Source organism: Macrobrachium nipponense, chromosome 32 (genome assembly GCF_015104395.2).
Source record: "Macrobrachium nipponense isolate FS-2020 chromosome 32, ASM1510439v2, whole genome shotgun sequence".
NCBI lineage: Eukaryota > Metazoa > Arthropoda > Malacostraca > Decapoda > Palaemonidae > Macrobrachium > Macrobrachium nipponense.
Window position 1 is genome coordinate 67542750 of NC_061094.1, and position 18397 is coordinate 67561146.

The 18397-nt window shown below is 36.1% G+C and overlaps 2 protein-coding genes across 3 annotated transcripts in view; one reads left to right on the forward strand and one right to left on the reverse strand.

Moving 5' to 3' along the window:
• Positions 1–11072, reverse strand: part of LOC135207564 (uncharacterized) — a 34019-nt gene extending 22947 nt beyond the window's left edge. Inside the window, exon 1 of one of the 2 annotated variants that reach the window (XM_064239397.1) lies at positions 10918–11072. The gene's annotated coding sequence lies outside the window, so the exon portion shown is untranslated. Of the gene's footprint in view, positions 1–3958; positions 4137–10917 lie in introns of those variants that run through there. The other variant, XM_064239398.1, reaches the window with a different exon arrangement.
• Positions 11073–15080: 4008 nt separating this feature from the next.
• Positions 15081–18397, forward strand: part of LOC135207569 (small ribosomal subunit protein uS7m-like) — a 143196-nt gene continuing 139879 nt past the window's right edge. The window contains exon 1 of the mRNA XM_064239406.1: positions 15081–15225. Within this exon, the coding sequence (XP_064095476.1) occupies positions 15140–15225 (86 nt within the window). The 5' untranslated portion in view covers positions 15081–15139. The remainder of the gene's footprint in view (positions 15226–18397) is intronic.

Here is an 18397-nt window from a genome sequence, read left to right on the forward strand (position 1 = left end):
GTCAACAAATACTCATTTCTTTCTTTGTCTTCGGCAATGGTCCAACCATGTCTGTAATCACTTTGCTAAAGGGTTCTCCTCTAACTTCTATAGGTTGTAGGGGGCTTTCTTGACGGTTTCATTCGGGTTTTCCAGCTATCTGGCAGGTATGACACTCACGACAAAACCTGCTAACATCTTTGTGAAGTCCAGGCCAGAAAAAATATTTCATGATCTTCTCCACAGTCTTCCTGATTCCCATATGTCCAGACTCATGAGCTACTGCAACCACTTGCTGTTCTCAAATGGATATGGAATCACAATTTGATGATATTTGTTCACCCCATACAGCATCTCCTGGTATATCGTAGGGTCTATACTTCCTCATCAGTAAACCTTCCTTCAGATAGTAACAGGTAGGAGTTTGTTGCATCTCTTTTCGATCAACAACTCTGAAGAACAAATCAGTTAACGATGCATCCTTCTTCTGCAAGTCCATCAGCTTCTCTCTTGTCACTTGACCAACTTCAAGGGTTGAATTCTCGATATCTGCTAACTCAGCTACTGTAGTTTCACTACTGTCTTCAGTAACACTTTGACTACTCGGAGTCTCTTCAGGAACATCAGGTTCTTCTTCTTCTTCGTCGTCGTCGTCTTCTTCATCTCCTTGGGAAATCTCTCTTGGTCAGCACTATGGGAAACTTCACTTCCCTGGAATAATTCTTCTAAGCAAAAAGATCCTTCACTTGATCCTTCTTGGGTGTGTAAATCCTCAGTTTCTTCACTTGCAGTCATAGTCCTCTTTATACTTCTGGTAGTTACACAACTAGGAAACAGGTGGGGGTTATTCTTCTCCAACTCTTCTGTAGGACTAATCCTCAATGGTTTGTCTGTCACTACAGTACAAGGAATAAATGGCACACCACCAACTTCATTCCCCAACAGAACATGTATACCTTTTACAGCCAGTGAGTCCTTTACAGCAAAATCAACATTCCCTGTCGCCAATTCACATGACAGGTGTAAGCAGCATATAGGAGTTACTTCCTCTCCTCCTATACCCTTCAAAATAACTGAATCTCCTGTGAGACTCTTCTCCAACTGAGGGTGAGAACCACGTACTACCACATTATGGTTACTCCCTGTATCACGTAATATCTTGACTGGTACCTGCATACTTCCTTCTTGAGTTAACAGCATACCCTCATAGATATATGGCCCAAAAGCCTCCACACTGCTTAGCCACTCACTGCTTGAGGTAACATTTCCACTGGTTGCTAAACATTCAGCTTGTTTAGTTTCATTCTTGTCTGGAGTCTGATTCTTTCCCACACTGAACTTCGTAGTTTGTTTCACCTGGTCGACTTTTACAACTTGACCAACTGGTTTTGACTGCTGTTGATTCCGGTAACACTCTTGACTGTAGTGTCCTACTCTTCCACACTTGAAACAGACAACATTAGGTTTCTGTAACTGTCTTGAAAAACTGGATGAGGATTTCACATTAGTTTGCTGAGGTGTATTACCTTGTGTACTCTTGATAGTATCACTTGAAGGTTTCCCATTAAATTTGTTCCTGTTATTTGGATAAGACTTAAAACCTGGGCGTTGTTGACTCTGGTACTCGACATTATAATTACGTTTACTACTGATTATATTGTAATCTTCACTAAGGGTAGCAGCTTTGTCAAGTTTCTTCACTTCTCTCTCTCTTAAATAGGCTCTTATATGTTCAGGAATTCCCTTAAGATACTGTTCAAGAACAAGTAACTCTTCTAACTCATCAAAAGTTTTAAACTTTAGCAGCTTCTACCCAACGTTTGAAACACCTTCTCACTTTGTAAGCATAAGCTAAGAATGTTCTCAATCTTTTCTCAAATTTCTGAATCTCTCATTGTAGTACTCTGGGGTCAATCTGGGTAAATTGTAGCACATGTGTTTAAGTACCTTGTAGTCTTTACACTGATCAGCTGTTAAGCTAGATAAGCACTTCTCCCTTTACCAATTAAGACACTTTGTAGCAAAACTGACCATTTATAATCTGGCCATCCCATACCTGAAGCCACTTTCTCAAAGTGATCAAAAAACTCATCTGAGCTTCTTCAGTAAACTTAGGGATTAACTTCTGTACTCTCACTACATCAAATATAGGGTCTTGATTACCTTGGTTAGGTTAGACGGTGTTACAGGTAATGTGGATAGCTCTTATTAACTCCATTTCCCTTTCAATTTGTCATGTCTTGCAATTCTCTTTCCTCTTTTATCCTCTCTCTTTCCTCTTCTGCTGCTTTTTCTTCTTCTCTTCTTCTTCTTGTTTCCCTGTCATTCTTCTCTTTCACTTGCATCTAATCAAATTTTCGCTTATGTTCAATGCGTCTAAGCTCTAACTCTTGCATCACTTCTCTTCTGCTTCAATGCGTTCTAAGCTCTAACTCAATGCAATAACTTTTTTTCTTTTTTCTTTTTATTTTCGCTTGCTTATTTATGAGATCAGCACGTGGCTGCATTCAACAACTCTTGAGCCAATTCTAACTCATCTTCATCAGTTATTCATACAGAGTTTAACAATGATTCCATAGCAATAACATCTAATTTGTGCCTTACCATACTAGTAGACACATAACCACCACATGCCTCTGCTAAAGCGCTCCACTGTGCTCTAGTCAGAGTGGTTTCAGACAAAAACTTGGATGGAAGGGGCTGCTAAAATTCTGAACATTGAACTGAGCCATTTTCCTCTAAGTTATCAACTTACAATTCAATACAATAAATGCAAAAACAAAATTATATGGTCACTCTCTAACAAAATATATCCCTAATACCACCAGTATATTCTAGATGATTAATGAAATCGTTTCCCTGGTCTCTGTGGGCACCATTAAAATAATGTTACGATAGTGCCAAGTATCTTGGTTACCATGCATCAAACATTACCTCACAAAAAGCCAGACACCTGAACCCTCATAACACGTTTAAACGACTGAATACTCTAAAGGCAACAGTGATCCATTAACACTTACCAGTATTGCCAGAAAATCAGACTAAGTTCATCAAAACAGGTCCGTGGAGGTAATCTTGTAAGTAATTAAATTAATCGAAGGGCATCACTCCATCAACAACTTTAAAACTCTAAGTATTTCCCTGATTTTAGAAGTCTAAGTACTTCCCTGGTTCTAAGTCACTTCAAATAAATTAAGGAAAGCAAATCAATTACCACTCTATGTTTCTACCTAACATAAATATAATCATAATTAAATATAATTATACTGGTGTAAGATAAAGAAAACACTTATAAAAATTTTAATTTTAAATACAAAAAATTTATTATTAAATTCAAAATTTATAAGTTGAAATTCACAATATCAGGGAAAAATTACTGTTACTTGAAAACAAAGTAAAGTTTAATTAATTCTTGAATCAAATTAAGTAAAATTAAATCAAAATTAATTTTTCACAAAATTCAAGAAAATTAATTCAATTGAAATTCAAAAGTGTTAGGCAATAACTGAAAATTTGAAATTAATTCACAAGTGCTAAACAATAATAAGCTTGAAAAGAATTCTAAGTAAATGCAAAATTAATTCACAAGTGTTAAATCTAAATTAAATGTGCAATGATTAAGCAATGAAAATAACTAAGTCAATTAAATTGTGAATGCAAATGAAAATATAAAACAAAAAGACACACTTCAATAAGAAAATGAATAAGTGCACAAACAATGGAACAGACACAAACCACAAAAAATATCAGCAATGTGTAAAAGTGAAATCTTTTTCCACTCAAAAATAACACTGTAAACCAAACAGTAATTTTACCAAACTTTCACACCATCGGTTATTAGTTAACCACAGTTCCTATCAATTATTAGTTAAACACAATTTCCTAACGTTATTAGTTATTAGTTAAACACAGTTCCTAACCGTTATTAGTTATTAGTTAACCGTTATTAGTTGCAACTAATAAAAATATAACACTTTACCTTGGTATACCAATTTCTTTCTCTCTTGCTGCAGCTTGTATATTACACTTTCACAAAAACCAGGCGCCGTTACGATATGTTTGTTCAGATTCCACAAAAGAAACTAAATAATACTAAGTAAACTCTAAGAAATATCAAATATGAAATTCTCACAAGTTACGAGTGAACCAATGTACGTTACGTTAATATAATCGATGTCGATGCGAGAGAGAGAGAGAGAGAGAGGGAGATCTAACTGCCTCGAGGTTATATGATCGAATGAAATCTCTTCCTTTACGGAAATGGGAGAGAGCAGATGTCAAAACGTTCTTGGCACGAAAGCTTCTCGAAAGTTCTGAAATCTGATGCAATCTTGCATACAAAATGTGCAATACCCACGTGGGACTTGACAAATATATACGCGTACGAGTCGAGTCTGTTAAAAAAAAAAAAAGACGAAAGACACGTACCCGACCAAAACGGAGGCTGAGCTGTGACAATTAAGATTGACATGTTTTGACAACAACGCAGAAGTCGAGCTCGCTCGCTATCACATGTGTTGAAAGAAAAGTTAAACATTCGTAGCTTCCAAAAGACAAAGATCTCTCTCTTTTTACGTTATATATATATATTTTTTTATAACACGTAATGCGAAATCTGAACACACATTTAAAACATCCTATTCTAAGCTATCTAGGAATCTGAATAAATGTTGCATAATCTTACATGACATTTCAAAGAGGGGAAACATGCATTTTGAAAGAAGCAATATATAATAATAATAATATATATATATATAATATAATATATATATATATATATATATATATATGTATATATCTGCAACTGATCTATCCCTTGGAAAACGGAGTCTTGATAGAAAGAGTAAAACCAGCACTTGTACATAAAACATCCTTTATTTTCTTATGACTACCGGTTTCGGAGTAACTGTCTCCATCATCAGGTCTATACAAAAACACAGAAAGAAAAAAAAAAATTAAAAAATCACTAAATTACGATCGATCATTAGAATGAAGAAATGTTACACAAAGGTTACATTGTATATATAATAAAAAAAAAGTAATGTACAAGCATAAAAAAGGGAAAGGAAGCAATATAAAAATAAATAAATAAATAAAAAATACCTACAATCATGAAGGCACACAAACATACACACTAAATTTTTAGTGTGTGATGTTTGTATGGCCTTCATGATGCAGGTATTTATTTATTTATTTATTATTATTTTTTTTAATATTGCTTCCTTTCCCTTTTTGTATGCTTGTACATTACTTATATATATATATATTATATATATATATATATATATATATATATATATATACTATATATATATATTTATATATATATATATATATATATATATATATGTCAGTTACTAAGTGCTTTCCCCTGTTTATTCAGGCATCGGGGCACAAATAAAATACAGTTGGAAAGAATCTGATGCCGGATTATTGATACGGGAATTAAGAAAGTGATGCATTATAGCAAAAAAATTCAATCCATTCTAAAGGGCTTGGACTATCTAATTGAACAGCTTACACCTGAATGCTTCTCCTTACCTTATTTATATAGTTAGGTCAGTACACAAAATCAATAACCCTGTCAGACCAATCATTAGTTCAGTAGGTTCAGTTTCATATAATCTATCTAAATGGCTTGTAAAAATTCTTACACCTTTGGTAGGAAACATTTCTAACACGAATGTAAAAAAAAAAAACAAAGTCGACTTTATAAACAAATTGAATAGCTTAAATTTGAATTTTTACTTTAATATGGCTAGATTTGATACTGTCTCTTTATTTACTTGAATTTTTCGAGGAAGAATTATAGTTATGATATTCCTTTAACTGGAGCAAATCTCATTTGTCTTATATAGCTATGTATCAAAGATAGTATGTTTCTGGCTGCATATATGAAATTCCTTGAAAAAAAGTGTGATAAAATATATTACAGACAAACGGGAAAATCCCCTTCACAATAAATCAAACAACGCCGATATTCAGTGAGAACTGGTCAAATATCGAATGCATTAGTCTTACGTATGAGAGATTTCAGATCATCCTTAATGTCTTGTAGCAACACAGTTAAAAGTGTTCTAACTTTAAGTCTTGGTTTGTTTAAATTCAATGCCTTCATAATCGGTTTTTTTTTTTTTTTTTTTTAATAAATATAAGCAACAAAATTAATATGTTCAGTTTCATACACGTTTTTGGAATTTGCATGGCTAAGCTTCCGTGTCCCTTATGGTTAAATCTATGGTTTTAATTTGTGACCGCGTGATCTACCTGACATTCTTCATCTTTTTGTTTACCCTGTAACCTTCTTTCCAACTGTATTGCATTTGTGCCCAGATGATGCCTTCTGCCTATCATTTTCCTGTGGTATTCGCTTATCTATCTATCTATCTATCTATCTATCTATCTATCTATCTATCATATATATATTATATATATATATATATATATATATATATATATATATATATATATATATATTCAGAACTATAGTTTCAGTCACTTCATACACAAGTTGATAACATTAAGTTGGATTAAAATATCATTTGCCTTATAAACGTATAATTATATTCATTCATATATCAGCTCTATATAAGTTGTAAAGGTAACATGAAGGGCAATTTCAACTGGGGGGGGGGGGGCAGTGGGAGAGGCCCCATCCCCCCCCAGTGACCCCACTTTATATCATTTGCGTTAATAACGGCTCTCTCTGAAAGTGATTCATTTCTATTTAACATCCGGGTATTAATTGCCTTAAAATACTGATATCATGGGTAATACTAGCGTATTGATCATTTCTGTATCTTGGACGTTTCTTATTCAGTTCTTGACTTAAACAGAAGGAATCCCCGTCTTTCTCTCCCTATCAGGTTAATTCCAGTGAGCCTCAGCGTGAACAAAAAAGTAATCACGAAGCTTGCGCATGGCATGAGCAGGGACAGGACTCTGGCAGGCAACGTCCATTGATTGGGTAAGCAGAAGGTTTATCGAAAGATATTGACCATTAGTGTCTCGGATACCTCAGCAAGAAGTTGTGTGCCAAGGTAAGTTGCTGGTCAACATAGAATAGAAATAGTATAAACAGAGGCACACGACAAAATTATATATATATATATATATATATATATATATATATATATATATATATATATATATATATATATAATATGATATACATATATATATCATATATATTTATATATATATATATATATATATATATATATATACTAAATATATATATATATATATATCTATATATATATATATATATATAAATATATATATATATATATATACATATATAAATAATATAATTTTGTCTGAGTGCCACTGTTATACTATTTCTATTCTATGTTGACCAGCAACTTACCTTGGCACACAACTTCTTGCTGAGGTATCCGAGACACTAATGGTCAATATCTTTCGATAAACCTTCTGCTTACCCAATTAATGGACGTTTGCCTGCCAGAGTCCTGTCCCTGCTCATGCCATGCGCAAGCTTCGTGATTACTTTTTTGTTCACGCTGAGGCTCACTGGAATTAACCTGATAGGGAGAGAAAGAAGGGAATTCCTTCTGTTTAATCAAGAACTGAATAAGAAACGTCCAAGATACAGAAATGATCAATACGCTAGTATTACCCATGATATCAGTATTTTAAGGCAATTAATACCCGGATGTTAAATAGAAATGAATCACTTTCAGAGAGAGCCGTTATTAACGCAAATGATATACAGTGGGGTCACTGGGGGGGGCTCTCCCACTGCCCCCCCCCCCCCCCCCCCCCCCCCCCCAGTTGAAATTGCCCTTCACGTTACCTTTACAACTTATATAGAGCTGATATATGAATGAATATAATTATACGTTTATAAGGCAAATGATATTTTAATCCAACTTAATGTTATCAACTTGTGTAAGAAGTGACTGAAACTATAGTTCTGAATAAGTGCGATGCAATTTGCTTCTGTTGCTTATAGCTAATTTCCAGGGAGAGGAGATGAAGAGGGAATGAGATCGGCTGAAATTTTGAAGAGATTTTGGAGAGTCAAAAGTCTAAGTCTCTTGTGTTACTGATGGCATTCACTATTCTAACATATTTAAATAACAATGATATTATTCTATGGTTGAAAATCAATCCTTGATTATAAAAATGAGGCTCCTGTTGAATATTATGTTGTGAGGAAATCGACATCACAGTATTTGATACATTTGCAAATAGTAAGAGTTGAAAATCAATTGAAAATTGAGCTCTGTAATTTCGAATATAGGTTTACTCAGTACTAATACTATTATTTTCCTTCATCCACATGGGTATATACATTCGAGAGTAGTATATGTTACTCATTACAGAACTGGTACATCAGTTTTGATGCAATTTTCTTTGTCCCCTCAAAAAAATATCTTGGCCCCACCCAGGAACCCCCCCTGATGGAATGCCAAGCACACAAGTACGCCGCTGATGATACACCGCGTAACATTAAATGTGTAACATCACAGACTAGTGCATTCATACCGCCAAAGAAGGCGAGAAAATTAAACTAATTATCCAACCGTGTTTCGTGGTTTTACATGGTGCAAAAATTTATACGCACAGTCCTTTATTTTTGGTAAATATTAGATGTCCTTCCTCCGGGCTAACCTGAACTCGTCATTGTGACCTTTCTCGTTTTGTCTTTTTGCTACTTTGAACTATGCTTCATTAGAGATGCACGAAAAAGAACTGCTTTGGCATGAAAATTTAATTTGTTAAGTCTGATCACGAACATTTTCCTTCCTTGCAGTTCGTGCGCAAAATAATTGCGACAAACAGCTGGATATAGAAATGATTTGACATTCGCGCAAACGGAGCAAAACATCGTGTCTGTTTGCTTGCTTCGTGTTCTATCGGTTGTTACGTCAACACGACACTATGACGAAGTTGCCTTCGACGGCAAAAAAAATAATTACGGAAAATTCTGCAATTCTTCGTTTAAATTTTCCGTATTTACTTTTGCCGGGGTTGAGGTAACAAGCGATAGAGACTAGGCACCCAAATGAATCATCATTTTTTTTTAAATTACGGAAATTAAATCAAATTGACCTCTGGTTACTTCAATATATGGAACCGTCAGAAATCATAGAAAATCGCAGTAAGAAAAATACCATCAACCCAACAAAGAAATGTTGATCTTATGCGCTGCTCTTTTGAAAGTATCTATGGTTGCAACCGAACGTGGACGCCTTCAGTGGAAACTACACAACCGAGAGTGTATATACTGTTTACATTATTAATAGCCATTCCAAGGAGTGGTTTTCAATATTTCATATTCAGGCAAATCTTGCAAAAGTCATATTGAGCTATTAGCAAACCTTAGAATGAAACGTAACGGCTGCAAGTGGAGTCAATAGAATACCGCTGGATGACGGACTTTCTGAACCATTAAATATTTACGGTGTCATGAAAGGCAAGGTTTATCAGCACTTTACGTTTACGATTACTCAAAAACTAACATCCGAAGAATGTACCAGGCAGAAGCTCTTGTGCAAGTACAACCGCACGACAAAATCTGTTTTTACCCAAGCAGTCTTCCAGTCCTGGATCTGACTACGGTTTTTCAGTAAAGTATGTTGCAATGATTTGCGCTTAATGAATCTGTCATAATTCTGTTTTCAGACAATTTGCACCAACATTGAATCAGTTTGTTGTCATTAATATTTATTACCGCCTCAGTAATGAGTTATTATGCGTGTCTGGCTTTTACTTATAAGTCTTATTTTATCATTTGAATATTAAAGATGACTCTATTTTCTATTAAGAATAAGGTGATATATCAGAAGATTTCATATCTAGAAAGAGTGGTGGTCGTAAAAGCATATCAAGACTTTATCGAAAAGTGATCGCAAATTATATCCGACGACACCTTTATGCTGCCACACGAGGTTTGGCGCACTGTACAAAAGTAAATGTTTTGAGCCACTTCTTTAAGTTGGTTTAGAGTACTAACCTATTTTCCTTCAGTTCAAAACCAAATTCATGGAGTTCTAAGCGAACTATGTCTGAAGTAAAAGAGAAAATGCAGTATACCATGCGTGACCTGTCTCAAATAAAAGAGAAAATGCAAGATAACATCACTGAACTACGTCTGAAATAAGACAGAAAAGGCAAACTAACATGACTGAACTAACTATGTCTGAAATAAAAGAGAAAATGCAGTATACCATGTCTAAACTGTGTATGAAACAAATCAGAAAATGCAGGAGAACATCCCTGAACTGTCTAAAATAAGAGAAAATGCATGATAATAAGACTGAATTGTGTCAGTGTGCGACGTTGTATGCAGCTGAGGTAGTTACAAGATGTTCAGAAGGTTCTGAATCTCGCGGCTACAATGGTTAGGACTACGTGATAATGCTTTTCACGTTCGCTATACCAGGCAATTCCCCTGAAATTTCTGAAATATCAAATTCCAGGGTGAGACGGAGGGCGGGCCCGGTGTGTGAACTAGTTTCACATCTTAATACGTAATTGTAATAGGCACAATGCCCGCTTAACTTCTCGAATTCCTTGCACTTTTTTGGATGCCCTTGTCACTGCAAAGCCTTAAGATCCAAGTACATGAAACAAAGAAATTATGATGTCCGGTAGCGAGAAACAAACCCGGGTCCCATAATCACAACGAGGTCACGTTGCCGACCTGACCAACACGGGCTTTTCTGTATTAAGGTGGTACCTCGCCTATGGGCATTATGCTTATATCTTTATCTTGTTTTGGACGTTCGACGGCTCGTCTGCCCTTCGCTTGCTATCTCGTTCTCACATATCATGTGGGAACCTTTTTAGCTTACTGAGGATCGTGATTGGCTCTCTCATACGGGAAGAACATCTACCCGTCTTTACATTGCCTGTACCTTTGGGAGAAATAGATCACGGCCAATGAAGGACTGTCTGTAGGACACTTACCGAGGATGACCCTTTCTTGGTCCCGTGCAGAGGGCTATAAATGCTTCTTTGCCTCCCTTAGTTCTCCACTGTTTTCGCCTGCTATACCAGCTCGACTGGAGCCTGCCTCTTCTGCCGTGCTTGTCCTTCTGAGTTGTGACAAGGCTGATCTGAATTTATATACTTGGTAAGGGTATATGAATTATTCATTCTGCTTTGGGACGTCACTGGTGCGTTAAATTTAACCCTGCCTGTGTGCGTTGTCTTTTTTTTTTTCCTCTCTCTCTTTTTATCCTTTTAGACAGCCTTATTGCCGCATTACTGCACTGCTTCGCTAGCATCGATTAATACACACACACACACACACAGACACACATATTGAATCAATTGTCAGGGTGGGTTTAAGATTCTCTTTCTATCTTCTCTCTCTTTCGAATGCTAGAGTTAATTACGTATACAAGTGTGAGTGAGATTAAATCCTACCTCTCCACAATTCCTTTCCCTCCTACTTCATGAGCATAAATTAGTTAGGCGAATGATGGTAATAATTGTGTATTGTTAAACGTGTTTCTACATGCCAACCCACCCCCCCCCCAAAAAATTCGGGGCCTCTAAATTTACCAAGATCTCGTCCGCAAAAAATTCGTTTGCTTATTTTCTAGTGTTTTTATCCCTCTTAAGTTAACCACATATAAAAGTCATAAGTGAAGTAACTTGAAAACTACTGTTTAATGCAACTATTTTGTAGAAAAGAATGACTATATCATATAAGGAAACAAATAATAACATTATTGAGAAAATCAAAAGCAAATCGAATATGCAGATGCCGTTCGGAGGCCCTACTTGGCTTACATCACCAAAAATAATCTGACCGGACGGACAAAGTTGAAATAAGTGAAATGGGATGAAATTTATATTATAGATTAAACGAATATATGGTATTACAAAGGCAACAAACGTGAACAAACACAAGCGAAGGTGTAACAATACGAGAACGCGCAAGGGAGTCGTTTCAGAGGCAACTCCCCTCTACTACTACTTACGCCACTGACCAGACGCCACTGCCAGACGGACAAGATATTCAACATAATTCTGGTCTACATGTCAACTAGTGATAAAGAAAGAAATAAAAGAATAATAAGCGCCTTACATGTAGCCATAGAAAAATCCACAGACCTGCCTGTGATAGTCCTTGGTGATTTCAATGGGCATTTAGGTTTCATAGGGTCACAAGAACTTGACCAAAATGGAAAATATGTTATGGACCTAATGGAAAAATATGACCTAACGCTATTAAATGGAGATCCCAGCTGCAAAGGAGAGATAACCTGGAGTAGAGGAGATCAGAACAGTGCTATAGACTTTGCCCTAGTCAACCAAAATATGTATAAAAACTATGAATGTATGGAGATAGATGAGGGAAAATATGAATATGATCTATCAGACCACCACCTCATAAAGGTCCAATTCAAAATGAACACTAAAGTAAGGCAAACATTTAGAAATGAGACAAAAGAAATAAAATATCTGAAAGTCACAGAAGAGTCTACTAGGAAATACCTTGAATATATAGAGTATAAAGTAAGCCAACAAGACAGAAAAGGAGATCTAACCCAGTTGGAAGAAACAATGAGTGAAGCAAAAACAAATAACCTAAAGAAGATAATCAAAAGAAGGTTAAAGACAGGAAAGCAAGAAGAAATAGAACCAGTATGGGTCACCAAAGAAATAAAGAAAGAAATAAGCCAAAGAAGGATATATAACAAATTTAAAAGGAAAGCCACAAGAATAGAAGAAAAAAGATACTATGAAGAAGCATATCTTAAACAAAAACAAAAAGTACAGATAATAATAAAGAAAGCATATGAAGAATATGAAGAAAAGATTAGAAATGAGATAATGAATGATAAAAACAGACACAGGAAAATCTGGGAATATATAGACATGCTGAGAGGAAAGACCACATCAGAAAAAGAATGTTAGGATATACGACGAAAATAATCAAGAGATAAAGGACGAAACCCTAGGGAAAGAGCTGGTAAAATTCTGGGAAACAATATACCAAAAAGAAGAAAACAAAATATGAGAGATATGGAATGAAAGCAAGAAAGAACAGTACAAACATGAAATGGAAGAAATAGTGAAAAGATTAGGACAGCAGATGAAATGCCATATATCTTTAAGGGAACATATGCATGGAGTGTATGACCCAACAGAGACAGAGATTAGACCCATGGAAGAAATCAACATAACAGAAGAAGATGTAAAAAATCAACTTGAGAAAATGAAGACAAATAAAGCACCAGGACCAGATGGAATGAAGCCAGTACTGTTCAAATTACTCTTACAAAGTAATAACCTTCAAAAAGAATTGGCAGAATGTTTAAATAACATACTGAAGGGCAGGAAAACGCAGAAAAGCTGGTTTAAATAAAAAACAACACTTACTCCCCCCCCCAAAAAAAAAACCCACAGTCAAAGATCTAAGGCCAATTGCTCTAACAAATGCATCATATAAAATCTTCATGGGGATCCTGAGAACCAAAATAGAAAAACATATTAGAAGTATAGGAAAAATGAAAAAACTGCAATCAGGCTTTACCACACAAAGGAGAGGAATCGATAATTTATATATCTTACAATACTGCATACAAGAAACGTACAGAAGAAAGGACCCATTATTTGTAGTATCAATAGATTTCCAAAAAGCATTTGACTCAGTTAATAGGAAAAAGCTCATTGAGGTCATGATGAAATATAGGCTACATGCAGAAGTAATAAATGCAGTCGCAAAGATATATACAAATGATGTAACAAGCCTATGCCTCAACAATACAGAACAAAAAGAACTAAATGTAACTAATGGAATAAGACAGGGATGCAATGGCTCAACCATATTCTTTCTATTAATAACGTATCTGATAATAGAAAAATTAGAAAATACAACAGAAGGTTTTAGAAATGAAGTAATAAGGATAGTGGCACTATTATATGCAGACGACGGATTAATTTACTAGGGCACACACAAACCTAAGAAGAAATAACAAAATCAATAAAAACCCTAATGGAAATCGCAAGTGAAAGTGGCCTAAACATAAACAAGGACAAGAGTAACATACTAATATATACAACGACTGGTACAGTGTCGATGATGTGGAGAATATGGAGCACATAGAAGGAATAAAAATAGTTAAGAATATTAAATACCTAGGAGTAACAATCAACAACATGAAAGACTGCTTCAGAGAACAGATAAAAAGGGCCCAAATTAAAGCAAAGCAGATGGCAAATATGGCTAATGCAGTCATCAATAAAAGCTGTAGCAGAGTAAAAATAGGAAAATTGTACTGGAAAGGACTAGCGATGCCTTCATTCATGTATGCGATGGAAGTCATGAAACTTGACAGGAAAACAATAAATGAATTTCAGAAGATAGACAATAAAGTATATAGAGCAATTTTGAAAGCGCCAAGTTACACAGCAAGTTGTGCGTTAAGATCTGAAATAGGGGCCTCTTCCTGCCAATCTAGAGATATCAAGAATAAACTATTCTACCTGAAACATACACTGAAGAATGGTGGAAATAGACTCCTATATGAGATAACAATGGATCAGTATGAAAAAAAAAACCCTGGATAATGCAAGTAAAAGAGTATATGAAAGAACTAAACAATAACTTAAGTAAAATTGAAGCAGTTAAAGACAAACAGTTAAGATAAATAATAAACAATTGGGACAGAAAAACATGGCAGAAAGAAATGAATGAAAAGTCAACATTAAGAATCTACAGAAAATATAAAGAAAACATAAGAGAAGAAATCTGGTATGAAAAAACAATGCTGATCAGTAGGGCCAGACTAGGTATACTAGGATTAAATGATAGAAATAGGATAAAAGGAGAAGATACAAAATGTTTATACTGTGAGGAACAAAATGAAAATTTAGAACATTTCTTACTTTACTGTCCAGCATACAATGAAATTAGAAATAGATATAGCTTTATGCAGCAACCATATCAAGAAAATAAAGAGGAATTAGTAGCAAATATAATCTTATTGGTAGTACTAATGAGGGAGGAAGTGGAGAATAGGAAAGATTTTATAAAAGAAATGTGGTATTTCAGAGAGAAGAAGCTCAAGCAAACACAAACAAAGGAGGAATAAAAGAAGCAAGGGAGCCGTTTCAAAGGCACATACCACCTACTACTACTACTACTACTAATGGAACCCAGGCAGTAGCGAAAATGAGTGCTATTCGTTCTCTAATCCTGAAATCTAATATTTTACGGCTTAGTCTTGAGGCAAATGCAAGGAATACCAATGTGGGACTGTAAGTAGCCCAGTTATGTCAAGCAGCGTTAAGCTATAGGTAGTATACCTCTGCTGTCTACCATAATGATCACAACGAAGTAGGTTAGGTTAGGTTTTATTTGCCGTCTTGGTAGCAGCCTCTGCGGCTATTGAGATTTAACCTTAGTTTCTTTTGCAGACCTTGACCTTAAGGATATACTTTGAATGTAGGACACTGTTATGGGTAGTCTAGCCTAGTAGGCAGAGGATGCTTAACAGGGGTAGGCTTTACTACCTAGGTAGTAACCTGAACCTGCCAGCATACCACTCGGGTAGCCTAGGGCAGTCCATGCCCTCGATATTAAAGTGTTACTTATAACACCCCCCCCCCCCCCCCCCCCCCCCCCCCCCAGGCAGGTCAGGTAACGGCGCCCCAAGTCAGGCTAGGATGGTAAGTTCTGGTTAGGTCAGGGCACAATGCTCTGGGAAAGGTTTTGGTTAAGGCACAGGATATTGGTACGGCAGCCGTATCCCTGATTGCGACAGATATTGGTACGGCAGTGAATTGCGCATGCGTCAATTTCAGACTTCCTGCCGTACAAATAACCAGGAGTCCCATAGTATAGTAGGGGTACGTCAGATTCTGTCAGTAGTGCCGTATTGCACTATTGACTTGCTGTCGGTACAGCAGTTTGCTAATCATGCAGCAGTTGCCATACACTGTTGCTAAGAGCTATAGGTACGGCACTAGAGGATCAGCGACAGTTGTAATAGTAGCCGAACTCCATTGTTTCGCTGAAAATGTTCAATTCAAAATATCAAAGTGAAGCACCATACTGTCATCACATAAGCACCAAGACATTTTAACAGTAAATGAAAATATAAAAAGTCACAATAATATTTAAACACCTAGATTTTGACTATATAATGAAAAATAAAACTAAACTAAACTATCTGTGTACTTCATATTTTCTTTGAATCTCCTCTGAACAGTGTTAAAATACATCAGTTTTTGCTGAAAAACAGATGTATTTAGGTTTCAACGAGCTGAAAAAAGCAATAGATGTCTACGAAGAGTCAAACTTCCAGAAATTGTATAGTATCCGTAGGTCATGAACGATCGAATCGGCCCTGAAGAGAGCTCCGAAGAGGAGATCCAAAGAAGACTTGAAGTACACAGAAATCACGCTCTCCTGTATTCATGGTAGTAAGGAAAACTACCAAGTCGATCCTGTAGTAAACGGCCTAATCAGTCGCAAGTAATCATTCAAATCAGGTCTATATTAACAGTATGTTTCCCGTATTGGATGCACTAAGCTTCAAATCTTCTTTGAATCTCTTCTTCGGAGCTCTTTTCAGGGCTGATTCGATCATTCGTGACCTACGGATATACAATTTCAGGAAGTTTGACTCTTCGTAGACGTCCAATGCCTTTATCAGCTTGTTGAAACCTGAAAATATCTGCTTTTCAGCAAAAACTGATGTATTATTACACGGTTCACGTTGCTAGGTTGTTATTTTCTTCCTGTCACTGATATGCCATTATGCATGAGGTGGCCGTGGTAAACAAGGGTTTGCACATGCGCAATTCACTGCCGTACCAATATCTATCGCAATCAGGGATACGGCTGCCGTACCAATATCCAGTTCGTTTGGTTAAAGTTGTTTAGATTCACTCGATATTTAATTGGTGAAACAATAATACAATTACATCTTTAAGCATACCATTCAAAAGACTGAAGTTTCAACAAACAATAATGTGGGATATATGGAAAGCGGCCCATACGAAACTAAAAAAAAGCCATGTGAAAGTCTTTGTAAAATATATTTTCAAGGCAGTTTTTAAATCCAATATGGCGTCGACCGACTGAGGTGCCATTCGTAACTTATTTCCCCGGTTTTGTGTAAGACTTATACCCAGTTTGGAGGGTAAACACATACCAATTGGCAACAGTGATAAACAATAGAAGAACGCAAACAACGCCTTAGGTACTGTTCACAGCAAAATTGTTGATATTTGAGTCAGGAATCTAGTTACTTTTTCAACAACAAATATTTTCAAATTAATAATTATGAAAATGTAAAAAATTTATGCAATTCATGACCTTATACTGCTGTTTAATTAGTATTTTTTTTAAATAAGTATTTAGTGCACGCTTCTTCTTCTTTCTACCAAAAAATCATAGTTTCCTTGGATCTGCCAGGTGGTTGGTGTCGTTGTTGATGATTGTTGTGAAGAAGTGGCCCAGCATCTATGTACAAGTGGTGTGCGGATTTAGCACATGGAATGGAAAGTTTATTGACAGTGACTCCGCAAACATCGAGATGGGATCAATCCTCTACATTTTTGGTGTTTTAAGTAAAAATTTCTTAAAGCGTCATGGAGGTATGTTTGCACTGCGCATGGCTATCATTCATTAACTTGTTTAATCTTAAAATATGGCCTTAATTTTCTAAAACTTTGGAGAAAATACTTACTTCGAAGGGATATAGAGGTCTCAAGCTGTTGCTCTCACCACCGATGACTCGTGACTGGTGCCCATCTCCGATGTCAGGAGGTGTAAAAGTACTTTTTCGGAGGGTGGATCCACACGCAGCCAAAACTGGATCAGCTAGTCCAGTTGGTTGTTTCCCCGAGTCCTGCTGTTCTGTTTCTGATATTCAGTCTGGAGGCAGGGGTGGTTTCCAAGGGATGTGAGGCCCCCCTCCCTCAGTCAGGGCGTGTATCGTAAGTCAGGTTAGGAAGGTAAGGTCTGGATGCAGCATTCTAGGAAAGGTTAAGTTCGGCCACTTTCACCGTCAGGTTTGGTTTCTCCCGCATAATGGCCATACCCCTACTCTGCATCTGCTCCACTGACTACATCACTGATATCTTAGCTTAGGCTGAATCACCATATCCTAGTCTCCGCCCACCCTGTTTAAGCCTATACCTGCTAGCCTAGATTTGTCAGTATCCTAAGACTCCACACTATGGACTAGGCTACAACCCCTTTAATTTATGTTAACAGTTACTGCTTACTATACCAGAAATTAATGATACTGACAGGCTTGTACTTGTAAGGATATTAAAAATAAAGTGACCACAATTTACAATTAATTGTCACCTTATCAAAAAACTGGACAATTCTTTTTTTTTTTATAACATAAGGTTGTAGCCTACCTCAATAGTATGGGAGTCCCAGGATACTGACAAATGGTTTGCTGGAATTACA